Here is a 16,718-nt window from a genome sequence, read left to right as displayed (position 1 = left end):
CAAATGTGTTAGGTTAATTAATGCTCATGACAATCCTATGAAGAGTCTCACCTGACTGTCCTCTAATTTTGAGAGGATGAATGTGTGCTTTTCCTTTGCCCTATGACTCTTCTTTTGTATTTATGTTACATCTTTGTTTTAGCTTTGTTCTTTGGGTTCTCTATATTTAGAAATCAACTGCCAAAAACTTATTCTAGTTTAACATATGATAATATAACCATATGCATATTATAATGTACATCATTTTTCCACATATAAAAACCTTCATGTCTTGATTCTGCCCCCCCCCCCCACCACCACCATTTGAAAGGCAAAGTGACATTTTCATTTTAGGACTAACAGTGACTAAAACAAAATTTTAAATTATTTTTTAATAGAATGGCCATCAGTCCAGGAAGTGATGCAGCTTTCTCGGGTCAGAAATCAACGCATTCAGAGAGTCCTCGATCAAAGAAGTTTCCACTAACTGAAGAGGAGATATTTTATATGAATTGTAGAGCTGCCTACTTAACTGTTTTCAAAAGCAGTTTAGATAACATTATTTCTAAAGATCAACTTTACTTAGGTAATTTTTTTAACTAAGTAGTTTTCCTTATTTGCTGAAAGTTAATAGATCAGAAAGACTGCAATTAGAATTACATTGTTGAATCATTCCAGTTACTTGGTTCGAGTAGAATGGTAGAACTACATTATGCTATTGTGTCATTCTAATTTTATTTTTTTATTTATTTTTGTCTGTGCTGGGACTTCCTTGCTCTGCACAGGCTTTCTCTAGTTGTGATGAGAGGGAGCTACTCTCTAGTTGGAGTGTGTGGACTTATTGCAGTGGCTTCTCTTGTTGTAGAGAGTGGGCTGTAGGGTGCAGGACTTCAGTGATTGTGGTTCCTGGGCTCTGGAGCACAGGCTCAATAGTTGTGGCACATGGGTTTAGTTGCCATGTAGCATGTGGGATCTTCCTGGACCAGGAATTGAACCCATGTCTCCTGTATTGGCAGGCAGATTTTTTTTACCACTGAACCACCAAAGAAGCCCATATTATGTCATTTTATATAGCTACATAATCCAGGTTTGATGGTTGGATGTAGCCTACCAGGTTCCTCTGACCATGGAATTTTCCAGGCAAGAATACTGGAGTGGGTTGCCATTTCCTTCTCCAGGGGATCTTCCTGACCCAGGAATTGAACCCAGGTCTCCCACATTGCAGGCAGACTCTTTACCATCTGAGCCACCAGGGAAGCCCTCACATAATCCAGGAGCTTCAAAATAAAACTTTCAATGTTTGTATGGATTTGGTTCAGTTCAGTTCAGTTGCTCAGTTGTGTCCGACTCTTTATGACCCCATGGACTGCAGCACGCCAGGCTTCCCTGTCCATCACCAACTCCTGGAGCCTACTCAAACCCATGTCCATTGAGTCAGTGAGCCATCCAACCATCTCATCCTCCGTCTTTTCCAGTGAGTCAGTTCTTCGCATCAGGTGGCCAAAGTATTGGAGTTTCATCCTCAACATCAATCCTTCCAATGAACATTCAGGACTGATTTCCTTTAGGATTGACTGGTTGGATCTCCTTGCAGTCCAAGGGACTCTCAAGAGTCTTCTCCAATACCACAGTACAAAAGCATCAGCTCTTTGGCGCTCAGCTTTATTTATAGTCCAACTCTCACATCCATACATGACTACTAGAAAAACCATAGCTTTGACTAGACAGACCTTTGTTGACAAGCTAACATCTCTGCTTTTTAATATGCTGTCTAGGTTTGTCATAGCGTTTCTTCCAAGGAGCAAACGTCTTTTAATTTCATGGCTGCAGACACCATCTACAGTGATTTTGGAGCCCCCAGAAATAAAGTCTGTCACTATTTCCATTGTTGCCTCATCTATTTGCCATGAAGTAATGGGACCGTATGCCATGATTTTACTTTTCTATATTTTTAAAGCTTCCACCAATTGCTTGCTTAAAAATGTTTTTTAAATTCTTATCTTGGCATTTTAAGATTTATGATAATAGATTAAAATGCTTTTGGCAACTGAATCATTAGTCTAAATTTGACCTACACTGGAGAAAATGTAAAGGATATATATATATATTTATATATATAGGTACACATATATACACATGGGTATGTATTGAATGATTGTAAAAGGGCAATATTTAAAAATAAGTGAAATTTTAAAAGAAAAGAATTTGAGGTTTTGTTCTGTTTTTTAGGGATGAGGGTTTCAGAGAATTGGTCTTTTGTTTTTACTTCTTTTCATTATATTTTGTTGTTAGTTTTTTAATTGAAGTATAGTTGAATTACAATGTTAATTACTGCTGTATAACAAAGTGACTCAATTACACAGATATCTATATTTATATCTGTCTATCTATATATACATTCTTTTTTCATATTCTTTTCCATTATGGTTTATAACCGGATACTCAATATAGTTCTCTATGCTATACAGTAGGACCTTGTTGTTTATCATTGTATATATAGCAGTTTGCATTTACTAATCTCAGACTCCAAATCCAACCTCTCCCAACCTTCGTCATCTTGGCAACCACCAGTCTATTCTCTATGTCTGTGATTCTGTTTCTATTTTATGAATAGGTTCAGTTGTATTTTAGATTCTACATATAAGTGATATTATATGGTATTTGTCTTTCTGACTTACTTCTCTTAGGATGATAATCTGTAATTGCATTCATGTTGCTGCAAATGCCATTATTTTGTTCTTTTTTATGGCTGAGTAGTATTCCATTGTATTTATGTATCACATCTTTTTTATCTATTCATCTGTCAGAGGATATTTAGGTTGCTTCTATATCTTCCCTATTGTGAATAGTGGTGGTGTGAACGTAGCCGGTGCCTGTATCATTTTGAATTATAGTTTTGTCTGGCTATATGCCCAGAGTGGGCTTGCTGGATCATAGGGTAATTCTGATTTTAATTTTCTGAGGAACCTCCGAACCGTTTTCCATAGTGGCTGTACCAGTGTTAATTCCCACCAACAGTGTAGGAGGGTTCCCTTTTCTCCACACCATCTCAGCATTTGTTATGTGTAAATTTTCCAATGATGGCCATTCTGACCAGTGTGAGGTGGTACCTCATTGTAGTTTTGATTTGCAGATCACTACTAATTGGCACTGTTGAGGATCTTTTCTTGTGCCTATTGGCCATCTGTATGTCTTCTTTGGAGAAATGTCTCTTTAGACCTTCTGCCCATTTTTCAATTGGGTTGTTTTGTTGTTGTTGTTGAGTTCTGTGAGCTGTTTGTATAATTTGGAGATTAAGCCCTTATCAGTCATGTTGTTTGCAAATTCTTTCTCCCATTCTGTTGCTTATTTTTTCATTTTGTTTGTGGTTTCCTTTGCTGTGCAAAAGATTGTAACTTTAAGTCCCATTTGTTTATTTTTGTTTTTATTTCTGTTGCCTTGGAAGACTGACCTGAGAAAACATTTGTATGATTTATGTCAGAGAATGTTGTCTATGTTCTCTTGTAGGGGAGTCATGTCTTATGTTTGAGTCTTTAAGCCATTTTGAGTTTATTTTTGTGTATAATGCGAGGGTATGTTCTAACTTCATTGATTTACATGCAGCTATCCAGTTTTCCCAAAACCGCTTGCTGAAGAGACTGTCTTTTTCACATTATATATTTTTGCTTCCTTTGTTGAAGATTCACTGACAGTAGGTGTGTGGGTTTATTTCTGGGCTGTCTATTCTGTTCCGTTGGCCCATAGTCTGTATTTGTACCAATACCACATTGTTTTGACTACTATAATTTTGTAGTATTTTCTCAAGTCTGGGATGGTTGTGCTTCCTGCTTTGTTCTTTTTCTTCAGGATTGCTTTGGCAATTCTGGGTCTTTGATGGTTCCATATGCATTTCAGGATTATTTGTTCTAGTTCTGTGAAAAATGTCATGAGTAATTTGACAGGGATTGCATTGAATCTGTAGATTGTTTTGGGTAGTATGGCCGTTTTAACAGTATTCTTCCAGTCCAAGAGCATGGGATATCTTTCCATTTCTTTAAATCATCTTCAGTTTCCTTTATTAATGTTTTATTGTTTTTAGCATACATGTTTTTCACTTCCTTGGTGAGGTTTATTCCTAAGTATTTTATTTTGGGGGTTGTGATTTTATTTATTTTTTTCCCCAATTATTTTTATTAGTTGGAGGCTAATTACTTTACAATATTGTAGTGGGGGTTGTGATTTTAAAAGGTATTGTTTTTTTCATTCCCTTTCTGATATTTCATCATTGATGTACAGAAAGCAACCAATTTTGTATGTTAATCTTGTATCCTGCTACCTTGCTGAATTCATTTATCAGTTCTTGTAGTTTTTGTATGGTGTCTTTAGGATTGTCTGTATATAGTATCATATCATTGGCATGTAATGACAATTTTATCTATTCTCTTACAACTTGGCTACCTTTTGTTTCTTTTTCTTGTTTTATTGCTGTGGCTAGGACTTCCAATACTATGTTGAAGAGAAATGGTGAGAGTGGACATCCTTGTCATGTTCCAGATTTTAGCAGAAAGGCTTTCAACTTTTCACCATTGAGTATTATATGAACTGTGGGTTTGTCATAAATAGCATATACTATTTTGAGATATGTCCCCTCTATACCCACTTTGGTAAGAGTTTTTATCATGAATGAATGTTGAATTTTTTCAAATGCTTTTTCTGCATCTATTGAGATGATCATGTGGTTTTTGACTTTTGTTTATGTGATGTATCAGAAAAAAAATTGACAGATTTGTATGTGTTGAACCATCCTTGTGAACTTGGAATGAATCCCAGTTGGTCATTGTGTATGATCTTTCTTATATGTTGTTGGATTTGGTGTACTAATATTCTATTGAGAACTTTTGAATCTGTACTCATCAGAGATATTTGCCTGTAGTTTTCTTTTTTGGTGGTGTCTTTGTCTGGTTTTGGTAGCAGAGTGATGGTGGCTTCATCAAATGTCCTTGGGAGTGTTCCCTCCTCTTTAACTCTTTCAAAGAGTTTGAGAAGGGTCAGCATAAGTTCTTGTTTGTATGTTTGGTAGAATTCACCTGTAAAGCCATCTGGTCCTATAGACTTTTGTTTGTGGGGACTTTTTAAATTACAAAGTGGAAGTGAAAGTTGCTCAGTCCTGTCCGACTCTTTGTGACCCCATGGACTATACAGTCCATGGAATTCTCCAGGCCAGAATACTGGAATGGGCAGCCTTTTCCTTCTCCAGGGGATCTTCCCAACCCAGGGATGGAACCCAGGTCTCCTGCATTGCAGGCAGATTCTTTACCAGCTGAGCCACAAGGAAAGCCCCCTTTAAATTACAAAATCTATTTCAATTCTAGTGATCCATCTTTTCAAATTGTTCAAATTATATGTTTCTTCTTTTTAAAACAATCTATTTCTTTGTGGTTCAATTTTGGTGGCTGTTTGTTTCCAGTAAACATACAGGTTTCTAGGACAAGAAACTTGTCCATTTCTTTTTGGTTGTCAAATTTGTTTTCATATGATTATTCCCTTAAGGTGAGGTATCAGTTGTTATGTCTCTTTTTTTCACTTCTTATTTTATTTATTAGTGTTCTCTCTTCTTCTTGGTGAGCCTGGCCAGAGGTTTGTCAATCTTGTTTATCCATTCAAAGAACCAAATTTTGTTTTGTTTTCTTTTACTTTTTCTATTTTTTTTTTAAATCTCTGTTTTATTTCCTTTCTGATATTACTTTCTTCTTTTTGCTGACTCTAGATATTGTTTGTTCTTCTTTTTCTAATTCTTTTAAGTGATAGGTTAGGTTATTTATTTGAGATTTTTCTTGTTTTGTGAGGAAGGTCATATTGCTTCCCTCATATGAATTTCCCTCTAATAACTGCTTTTTTAAAAAAATTATTGATTTTTTAATTGAAGGATAATTGCTTTACAGAATTTTGTTGTTTTCTGTTGAACCTCAACATGAATCTGCCATAGGTACACATATATCCCCTCCCTTTTGAAGCTCCCTCCCATCTCCCTCCCATCCCACCCCTCTAGGTTGATGCAGAGCCCCTGGTTGAGTTTCCTGAGCCACATAGCAAATTCCCGTTGGCTATCTATTTTACATATGGTAATGTAAGTTTCCATGTTACTCTTCCCATACATCTCACCCTCTCCTCCCCTCTCTCTGTGTCCATAAGTCTATTCTCTATGTCTGTTTCTTCATTGCTGCCCTGTAACTAAATTCTTCAGTACCATTTTTCTAGATTCCATATATATGCATTAGAATACAATATTTATCTTTCTTTCTGACTTACTTCACTCTATATAATAGGTTCTAGGTTTGTCCACCTCATTAGAACTGATTCAAATGTGTTCCTTTTTATTGCTGAGTAATATTCCGTTATGCATATGTACTACAACTTCTTTATCTATTCATCTGTCGATGGACATCTAGGTTGCTTCCATGTTCTAGCTATTGTAAACAGTGCTGCAATGAACAATGGAATACATGTGTCTTTTTCAATTTTGGTTTCCTCAGGGTATATGCCTAGGAGTGGGATTGCTGGGTCATGTGGTTTTATTCCTAGCTTTTTAAGGAATCTCCATACCATCATTCATAGTGGCTGTATCAATTTATATTCCCACCAACAGTGCAACAGGTCTTTTCTCCACACCCTCCCCAGCATTTATTGTTTGTAAACTTTTTGATGGGGGCCGTTCTGACTGGTGTGAGATGGTACCTCATTGTAGTTTTGATTTGCATTTCTCCAATTATGAGAGATGTTGAGCATCTTTTCATGTGTTTGTTAGCCATCTGTATGTCTTCTTTGGAGAAATGTCTGTTTAGGTCTTTTTCCCACTTTTTGATTGGGTTGTTTGTTTTTCTGCTGTTAAGTTGTATGAGCTACTTGTATATTTTGGAAATTAATCCTTGGTCAGTTGTTTCATTTGCAATTATTTTCTGCCATTCTGAGGGTTGTCTTTTCACCTTGCTTATAGTTTCCTTTGCTGTGCAAAAGCTTTTAAGTTTAATCAGGTCCCACTTGTTTACTTTTGCTTTTATTTCCGTTCTCTAGGAGGTGTGTCATAAAGGATCTTGCTTTAATTTATGTCATCAAGTGTTCTGCCTATGTTTTCCTCTAAGAGTTTTATAGTTTCTGGTCTTACATTTAGCTCTTTAATCCACTTGAGTGTATCTTTGTGTATGATGTTAGGAAGTGTTCTAATTTCATTCTTTTACATGTAGCTATCCAGTTTTCCCAGCACTATTTATTGAAGAGGCTGTCTTTGCCCCATTGTATATTCTTGCCTCCTTTGTCAAAAATAAGATACCCATAGGTGCATGGGTTTATTTCTGGGCTTTCTATCTTGTTGCATTGGTCTATATTACTGTTTTTCTGCAAGTACCAAACTGTCTTGATGACCGTAGCTTTGTAGTATAATCTGAAGTCAGGAAGGTTGATTCCTCCAGTTCCATTCTTCTTTCTCAAGACTGCTTTGGCTATTCAGGGTCTTTTTTGTTTCCATGTGAATTGTGAAATTTTTTGTTCTAGTTCTGTGAGAAATGCCATTGGTAATTTGATAGGGATCACATTGAATGTGTAGATTGCATTTGGTAGTAAAGTCATTTTCACAGTATTGATTCCTTCTACCTAGGAACATGGAATATCCCTACATCTGTTTATGTCGTCTTTGTTTTCTTTCATTAGTGTCTTATAATTTTCTGTGTACAGTTCTCTTGTCTCCTTGGTTAAGTTTATTCCTAGATATTTTATTCTTTTTGTTGGCAATGGTAGATGGGATTGATGCCTTATTTCTCATTCTGATTTTTCATTGTTAGTATATAGAAATGCAAGTGATATCTGTGAATTGATTTTGTATCTTGCAACTTTGCTAAATTCACTGATTAGCTCTAGTAATTTTCTGATACTGTCTTTAGCGTTTTCTATGTACAGTATCATGTTATCTGCAAACAGTGCTTTACTACTTCTTTTCCGATCTGGATTCCTTTTATTTCTTTTTCTCCTCTGATTGCTGTAGCTAGGACTTCCAGAACTATGTTGAATAATAGTGGTGAAAGTGGACACCCTTGTCCTGTTCCTGATCTTAGGGGGAATGCTTTCAGTTTTTTACCATTGAGAATAATGTTTGTTGTAGCTTATCATATATGGCCTTTACTGTGTTGAGGTAGGTTCCTTCTATGCCCATTTTTTGAAGAGTTTTAAGCATAAACGGGTGATGAATTTTGTCAAAGGCTTTTTCTGCATCTATTGAGATTATCATATGTTTTTTATCTTTTAATTTGTTAATATGGTATATCACATTGATTGATTTGTGTATATTGAAGAATCCTTGAGTCCCTGTAATGAACCCAATTTGATCATGATGTATGAACTTTTTGATGTGTTGCTGAATTCTGTTTGCTAAAATTTTTTTGAGGATTTTTGCATCTATGTTCGTCAGTGATATTCGCCTGTAGTTTTCTTTTTGTGTGTTGCTTTGTCTGGTTTTGGTATCAGGGTGATGGTGGCCTTGTAGAATGAGTTTGAAAGTGTTTCTTTCTCTGCAATTTTTTGAAAGAGTTTTAGAAGGATAGACATTAGCTCTTCTCTAAATGTTTGATGGAATTCTCCTGTGAAGCCACCTGGTCCTAGCCTTTTGTTTTTTGGGAGATTTCTTATCACAGCTTCAATTTCAGTGCTTGTATTTGGGTTGTTCATAGTTTCTATTTCTTCCTGATTCAGTCTTGGAAGATTGAACTTTTCTAAGAATCTGTCCATTTCTTCCAGGTTATCCATTTTATTGCCATAGTTTTTCATTATAGTCTCTTATAATCCTTTGTACTTCTGCATTGTCTGTTGTAACCTCCATTTTCATTTCTAATTTTGTTGATTTGATTCTTCTCTCTTTTTTTCTTGGTAAGTCTGGCTAAAGGTTTGTCAATTTTGTTTATCTTCTCAAAGAACGAGCTTTTAGTTTTATCTGATAACTGCTTTTTATGCATCCCATGATTTTGTATGGTTGAGTTTTCCATTATATTTTAAACTTTTCTGGTTGCAGATATCCCACAAACCAGTGAATTTGGTCCTTACTAGGTGTGTCACAATGACTTGGTGGTCTTTAGTCTCGAGAGAGTGGTAAACAGAAATACCAGATAATATTGTACTCATGTCAGTTTCATAAGGCAAATAACTTTATAAGTAGAGAAACTGAGTTATTTTATCAACTTTAGAAGCAGTTTCCTGAAATAAAAATCTGACATATTTTTGCAACAAGGTCTTAGGTTTGTATGCAATAAGATTTCTATTTGAGGAAGTGCATTTTAGGAAAAATAGAATTTCAAATCATTGCAATTTATATTTTATTATAATTTATAATTTGAGTTTTTTCTGTGTTTTTGAAAGTTGGTTGAGATCATGAATTTACTAAGTTTAAAAGTTTAATATGCCTTCTGCTACTATGGCATTTAGTTTGTTTTAATAAATCAGTGACTATGTATTACTCAGGTGCTATCAGTCTTACAGAATTATCTGGGAAGATAATAATGCAGTGCTTACCTTTTCAGCTTTTGGTTTTATTGTGGAATATTCTTTGTAAAATTGCAGTGATTGCTTTCAGATAATCTGGATTTTAAAAAACTGGTTTTGTGAACCAGTGATGTCTCTTTCTTAACTGTTGTGCTTTTCGTTGGTATCCTTCCACCTCTTATGTACCTACCATGTGCTTTGACATTCCATTTCAAAACAGGATAAAGCAGTTTCTTTTTCTTTCCCCAAAGTTTCTTTTTGTCCCCCCAACTTACCAGTAATATAGGTATTATAAACTCACATCAAAACTTAAAATAAACCCTGGCAAAAGGTCAGTATTTTGGTGTAAACCTTTAACCATCTACAGTTACACAGTTTTTTCACTGTTTGTTGTCATTGTTGTTGTTCAGTAGCTAAGTTGTGTACAACTCTTTGGGACCTTATGGACTGCAGCATGCCAGGCTCCTCTGTCCTCTGCTATCTCCTGGAATTTGCTCAAATTGATGTCCATTGAGTCGGTGATGCTATCTAACCATCTCATCCTCTGCCACTCCCTTCTCCTTTTCATTGTTATTGGACTTAATAGTGAGCTCCAATTCTAAAACTAAAGCCTAAAGTTAGATTAGTATTTACTAAATTTTACCTATTTCTTAGATATGGGAATGTCTAATTAGTACATATTTTGGCATAATTTTATTCTGAGAAAGTTGGTCTTTTAAACAACTTAATAGTACATTTAAAAAGTATTTTATTATTGAAGATAGCAACAAGCATTTGAGCTGCCACTTGTGGGAAAGAGTTATACATCCATTTTTACAGAGCTGGACAGAAAAAACACCCTTTTCCAACAACGCAAGAGACAGCTCTACACATGGACACCACCAAATGGTCAATACCAAAATCAGATTGGTTACATTCTTTGCAGCCAAAGACAGGAAGCTCTATACAGTTAGCAAAAACAAGATGTGGAGCTGACTGTGTCTCAAATCATCAGCTCCTTATAGCAAAATTCAGACTTAAACTAAAGAAAGTGAGGAAAACCACTGGGTCCTTCAGGTATGACCTAAATCAAATCCCTTATGATTATACAGTAGAGGTGGTGAATAGATTCAAGGGGTTAGATCTGGTAGACAGAGTGCCTAAAGAACTATGGACGGAGGTTTGTAACATTGTACAGGAGACAGTGACCAAAACCATCCCAAAGAAATGTAAGAAGGCAAAGTCTGAGGAAATGGCTGGGGAAAGAAGAGAAGCGAAACACAAAGGAGAAAGGGGAAGGTATACCCAACTGAATGCAGAAGTCCAGAGAATAGCAAGGAGAGATAAGAAGGGCTTCTTTAAATGAACAGTGCAAAGAAACAGAGAAAAATAATAGAATGGGAAAAACTAGAGAGCTCTTTAAGAAATTTGGACGTCTCAAAGGAACATTTCATGCAAGGAGGGGCATGATAAAGGGCAGAAATGTAAAGGACCTTAGCAGAGGCAGAACAGATTAAGAAGAGGGGGCAGGAATACCCAGAACCGTGCAGAAAAGGTTTTAATGGCCCACCATAACCGTGACGGTTTGGTCCCTCACCTAGAGCCAGACATCCTGCAGTCTTAAGTCAAGCGTGCCTTAGGAAGATTACTGCCAAGAAAGCTAGTAGAGTTGATGGAATTCCAGCTGAGCTGTTTCATATCCTAAAAGATGATGATGTTAAAGTACTGCAGTCAATATGTCAGCAAATTTGGAAAACTTGGCAGTGACCACAAGACTGGAAAAGGTCAGTTTTCATCCCAGTTCCAAAGAAGGACAGTGCTAAAGAATGTTCAGACTATCAAACAATCATGTTCACTTCCCATGCTGGTAAGGTTATTTTCAAAATCCTTCAAGCTACTTCAGCAGTACTTGAATTGAAAACTTCAAGATGTACAGGCTAGGTTTAGAAAAGGCAGAGGAACCAGAGATCAAATTGCCAACATCTGTTGGATTATAGAGAAAGCAAGGGAATTCCAGAAAAACACGTACTTCTGTTTCTTTGACTACACGAAAACCTTTGTGTGGATCACAACAAATTTTGGAAAATTCTTAAAGAGATGGAAATACTAGACCACCTTACCTGCCTCCTGAGAAATCTGTATGCAGGTCAAGAAGCAACAGTTAGAACCTTACATGGAATAACTGACTGGTTTAAAATTTGGAAAGAAGTACAACAAGGCTGTATATTGTCACTCTCCTGTTTAACTTTAAGCAGGGTACATCATGTGAATTGCCGGGCTGGAGGAAGTTCAAGCTGGAATGAAGACTGCCAGGAGAAATAATAACCTCAAATATGCAGATGATATCACCATAATGGCAGAAAGTAAAGAGGACCTAAAGAGCCTCTTGATGAGGGTGAAAGAGGAGAGTGAAAAAGCTGGCTTAAAACTCATCATTCACAAAACAAAGATCATGGCATCTGGTTCCATCATTTCATAATGAGTAGAAGGGGAAAAAGTGGAAGTAGTGACAGATTTTTCTCTTCTTGGGCTCCAAAATCACTGTGGATGGTGACTGCAGCTGTGAAATTAGAAGACATTTGCTTCTTGAAAGGAAAGCTATGGCAAACCTAGACAGCATATTAAAAAGCAAAGACATCACTTTGCCGACAAATGCCCATAGAGTCAAAGCTGTAGTCTTTCCAGTAGTCATGTACAGATGTGAGAGTTGGACCTTAAAGAAGGCTGAGTGCTTAAGAATTGATACTTTAATTTGAACTGTGGTGCTGGAGAAGACTCTTGAGAGTCCCTTGGACAGCAAGGAGATCAAACCAGTCAATCCTAAAGGAAATCAACCGTGAATATGTGTTGGAAGGACTGTTGCTGAAGCTGAAGCTCCAGTGGTTTGGCCACCTGATGCAAAGAGCTGACTCATTGGAAAAGACCCTTATGCTGGGAAAGATTGAAGGCAAAAAGAGGAGAGAGTGGCAGAAAATGAGATGTTTGGATAGCATCACCAATTCAGTGGACATGAACTCGGGCAAGCTCCAGGAGATAATGAAGGAGAAGGAGGCCTGGTGTGCTGCTGTCCACAGTGTTGCAAAGAGTTGGATGTGACTTAGTGACTGAACAACAGTGATGAACATTTTAGACATCATGACAATGACAGTAATATTCTCAAACTAATGATTTCCTCATAATTAAGATATTTGTTGAACCAGAAAAATAATAAATTATTCATTTTCTTTATTATGTCCTCAAAACAATTAAGTGAATGGTTGTTTTTAATCTGTTTTTTTTCTCCAGGCATTCTTATGAGGTAAATCAGATATTATCAATTAATTAAGCTATGTAAGTTGGGAACACTGTCAGAATGGGAAGAACCTATTTAATTCTGGCATTAATATATTGAGAATTTGTAGCTGGTATAATAGCATATATGTATATTTTCATATTTGAAAGTCAGGCATGTATTGATTTCACTAGATTATCAACACCAAAGGTAATATATTGGTACGCATGTACTTTTATATAACGTTATAATGTATAATGATTTAAAGAAAAAATACCCTTAAAATACTAATTCCAGATGTTACTGTAACAAATAATACTTGTTTTATTGGGCAGCTCTTCAGCATGCAGGAAGAAATCCATCCCAAAAGACCATTAATAAGTATTGGACTCCTCAAACTGCCAAACTGAATTTTGATGATTTTTGTATAATTTTAAGAAAGGAAAAACCAACCTCAAAAGCAGAATTGCTAAAATCATTTAAGCAATTAGATGTAAATGATAATGGCTCTATTTTACACACTGATCTTTATAAACTTCTAACAAAGGTAAGATCTGTCAAACAGCTTTATAATATGCCTGTTTTGTGAAACAACTTGGAATCTAGCTTTGGCTACCAAAGTCCACATGAGAAATAACTGTTTCACTGGCAGGTGAAATGAATCATTTATATATTGTTTGTAAAATAGTTAAGGATCCTTCTGTATGAAGCGTGCTTTTTGAAAAAAAAAGAGAAAGTATAAGACTGAGCTTATGTTGTAATCCCCTTGTGCTCCTTTGCAATTCTTTCCTCCCAGACGATGTGTAAATCAGTGATAAGCTCTTATGTGATAAGTAAAAGAGAACTAAAGTGTAAATGAGATTCAGAAACCATTCTGTTTCTTGGTACAACATGAGAAAGTATTCTTACTCTAAATTTAATAGTAGTTATTGCTGAATCTATGATATATATATATATATATATTTGAAATCTAGTAAACTGAAATTCAGTTTTTATAAACTTTTATAAAATTTAATAAAATTGTGAAATTTTATTTTATGTAACAGTTTCATTCTTGCTTGACATTATGCTCATTCTGAGATATTTAATGAAACATGTATTCAAACTTACTTAAAGAAAAGATTAGAATTTCCATTCTCCCCATATATGACAAAGTAATTGTCATGTTGCTTTAAATACTTTTTTCTTCCAGAAAGGTGAGAAGATGACTCGAGAAGAAGTAAATGCCATAATAAATTTGGCTGATGTAAATACAGATGGCAAATTTGACTATATCAAGGTATGTAAGCTCATTCTGACGTAAATTTGCTTACTGGATAGAAGAGGTATTTTTAAAGAGGCATATCATTTAAATATTGACAATGATACATATATGTATGAATTTTACTTGAAATTTAGTCTCTCCAGTCCAATTGTAATCTGATGACTACATTAAAAATAATATTATCAAGTTAAAACACATGCATGTGCATACACACACAAACACACATTCTCTTCTCTGAAATACGCGTTTTCAGGAGTGGAAGAATCATAAAAATTATTTAGAACAAATGCAAGTCTACACATGTCTTGTAAAAAAATAATAATAAATCACCTTTCTTTGTGTAACATTTTATTTTCATTCAGGGTATGGCCTCCTCGTTGAATTATGGCTGCATTTCACTAGGGCACTTGAGGGTGGCCAGTCTGATTCAAGAAAATAAAATGAGTAACCTAGTTCAGTAGGAAATATATTCCATCTATCAGTCTTGCCTACTAATGCACATTTTCTCCTCCCAAATGTATGATTGAATGTTTTATCCACTGGAATACTTTTTTGTTTCCTGTAGTTTTGTAAATTACATATGGCAACCAATGAACAGTGTCTCAAAACTACTCTAGAAAAATTGGAGGTTGACAGTAAACTGAGGCGTCAACAGTTTGGAAGCCACATGGAAGGGTCCCCTGAAAGGGACCCATCACCAGTGCCAAAAGCATCACCTAGAATCATAAGAAAAACTGATCAGGAATCATTCTCAAATAAAGGTATTTACTTTTCTGTTAAGAATTAAGGATCATAGTCTGATAAATTTTTCCTTCTGTCTTAGCTTATCAGTGATAAATGAAAACCCAACTTTTGATAGCTACTGTTTCTAGACTCACTTAACCATAAAAATCTAGTAAAGTAAAATTTTACTATGGAACTTGACTTGGCTATGCTCATTATGTTTTATTAAAACTAAAATTTCAGGCCAAAAGATGACATATTTAAATAAAGAATCTTATTAGTAGGTCATAAATTCTAAATTAAATAAATCTTATTAGTAGATCATAAATTAAAATCACAAAGAGCCATTAAAATCTTATAAAATTTTTTTAGTTTATTTCAATAGGAAGAACAAAGAGAATGAAATTAATACATAGTCCTTTCATACTATACTGTGTTTAGAAACAGACTTCTTATTGAAAGCTTTTCATGATGCAAGGCTAAATAACTATTACTTCTTACAGGTGACACCAGGAATTCTTCACTGGCGACAGCTAGACAGTTCAAAACATCTGTTTCCTTCACAATTACCATGGGTGCTGATAGTAATCAAAACTCAAAGTTAATTGAGCCACACTCAATAAAGGTATAGTATTTTAAATGAATGGATACAACTTTTTCTGAAAACAAATTTGACATTAAATTTATTAATGACCATTTAGTGTTTACAGAGAATAGGTAAAGTTTATGAAGTAATTCTTTGAGGATTTTTGAAGATAGCAGCATTTCTACCTGTAAGCCAATTCTAATAAGTTTAATGATGAATAGGAATATTAAAAGGACTTCAGTTTAAAAATAGAGATTCTTCAATTTTTGAACTTGATGAAGAGATCATGCAATTATGTACTTTGCCAAGCAGTTTTTTGGTTTTAACAAATACTTTTTAATAGGTGCTTCTTATAAATAAATCATTCATTCAATATCAAGTTCCTTTGAGAGAAAGACAGCAAAGTCACGTTGCTAAGTCAATATTTGTAGAGTGTTAATATTGATCTTCTTCCTTTGTTTTCCCTTTCTAGACTCAACCTTTACTAGTTTTCTTTCAACAGAAAATAATAGCTACAGAAATATAAAACATTAACTGGAAACTGCTAGGATACATTAAAAATGTGTACCTAGGGACCTCTGTAAAAGGGGGGAAAATGGTTATGACCACATACTATAACTGCTGTTAGAAAACTGAACTGATTGTTCTCAAGAGCTACATTTTTGTTTCAAATAACAACTCTGTATTTGTTATTGAACTCTGAAGTCCCTTATATCTTTAAATTGCTAGACAGTGACATTTGTTCTATATTAAAATTTTAAAACATTATCTCAAAGGAATTTTGCTCAGACTGTTTAGGAATCTGTACACCCTAAGCAATTTGGTGTGCATGTCCAACATGTTCACACACAATATTTAGTGTTCCAACAATATTATTTTCCACTGATGGAAGCTTTCTGTATTTTGCAACTAAATTAAATGCTAATGATAATGAAACTGGAGCCCATTATACAGAGTGAAGTAAGCCAGAAAGATAAAGACCAATACAATATACTAACACATATATATGGAATTTAGAAAGATGGTAACGATAACCCTATATGCAAAACAGAAAAAGAGACACAGATGTACAGAACAGACTTTTGGACTCTGTGGGAGAAGGTGAGGAAGTTTTGAGAGAACAGCATCAAAACATGTATATTATCAAGGGTGAAACAGATCACCAGCCCAGGTTGGATGCATGAGACAAGTGCTCGGGGCTGGTGCGCTGGGAAGACCCAGAGGGATGGGGTGGAAAGGGAGGTGGGAGGGGGGATCGGGATGGGGAATACATGTAAATCCATGGCCAATTCATGTCAGTGTATGGCAAAAACCACTACAATATTGTAAAGTAATTAGCCTCCAACTTATAAAAATAAATGGGGGAGAAAAAGAATAGAAGACAGAAAGTTAAATGAGAAAATAAATAAATAAAT

At 35.2% G+C, this 16,718-nt stretch overlaps 1 protein-coding gene across 1 annotated transcript in view; it reads left to right on the top strand.

The window, feature by feature from the left end:
- EFCAB7 (EF-hand calcium binding domain 7) overlaps nt 1–16,718 on the top strand; it is a 53,319-nt gene that overhangs the window by 1,838 nt on the left and 34,763 nt on the right. The window contains exons 2-6 of the mRNA XM_043879042.1: nt 378–565; nt 13,066–13,277; nt 13,923–14,009; nt 14,560–14,755; nt 15,221–15,342. Of these exons, the coding sequence (XP_043734977.1) occupies nt 379–565; nt 13,066–13,277; nt 13,923–14,009; nt 14,560–14,755; nt 15,221–15,342 (804 nt within the window). The 5' untranslated portion in view covers nt 378. The remainder of the gene's footprint in view (nt 1–377; nt 566–13,065; nt 13,278–13,922; nt 14,010–14,559; nt 14,756–15,220; nt 15,343–16,718) is intronic.

This window comes from Cervus elaphus, chromosome 20 (assembly GCF_910594005.1).
Source record: "Cervus elaphus chromosome 20, mCerEla1.1, whole genome shotgun sequence".
Lineage (NCBI taxonomy): Eukaryota > Metazoa > Chordata > Mammalia > Artiodactyla > Cervidae > Cervus > Cervus elaphus.
Note: the sequence above shows the minus strand (reverse complement) of the source record. Positions and strands in the feature narration are given on the sequence as shown.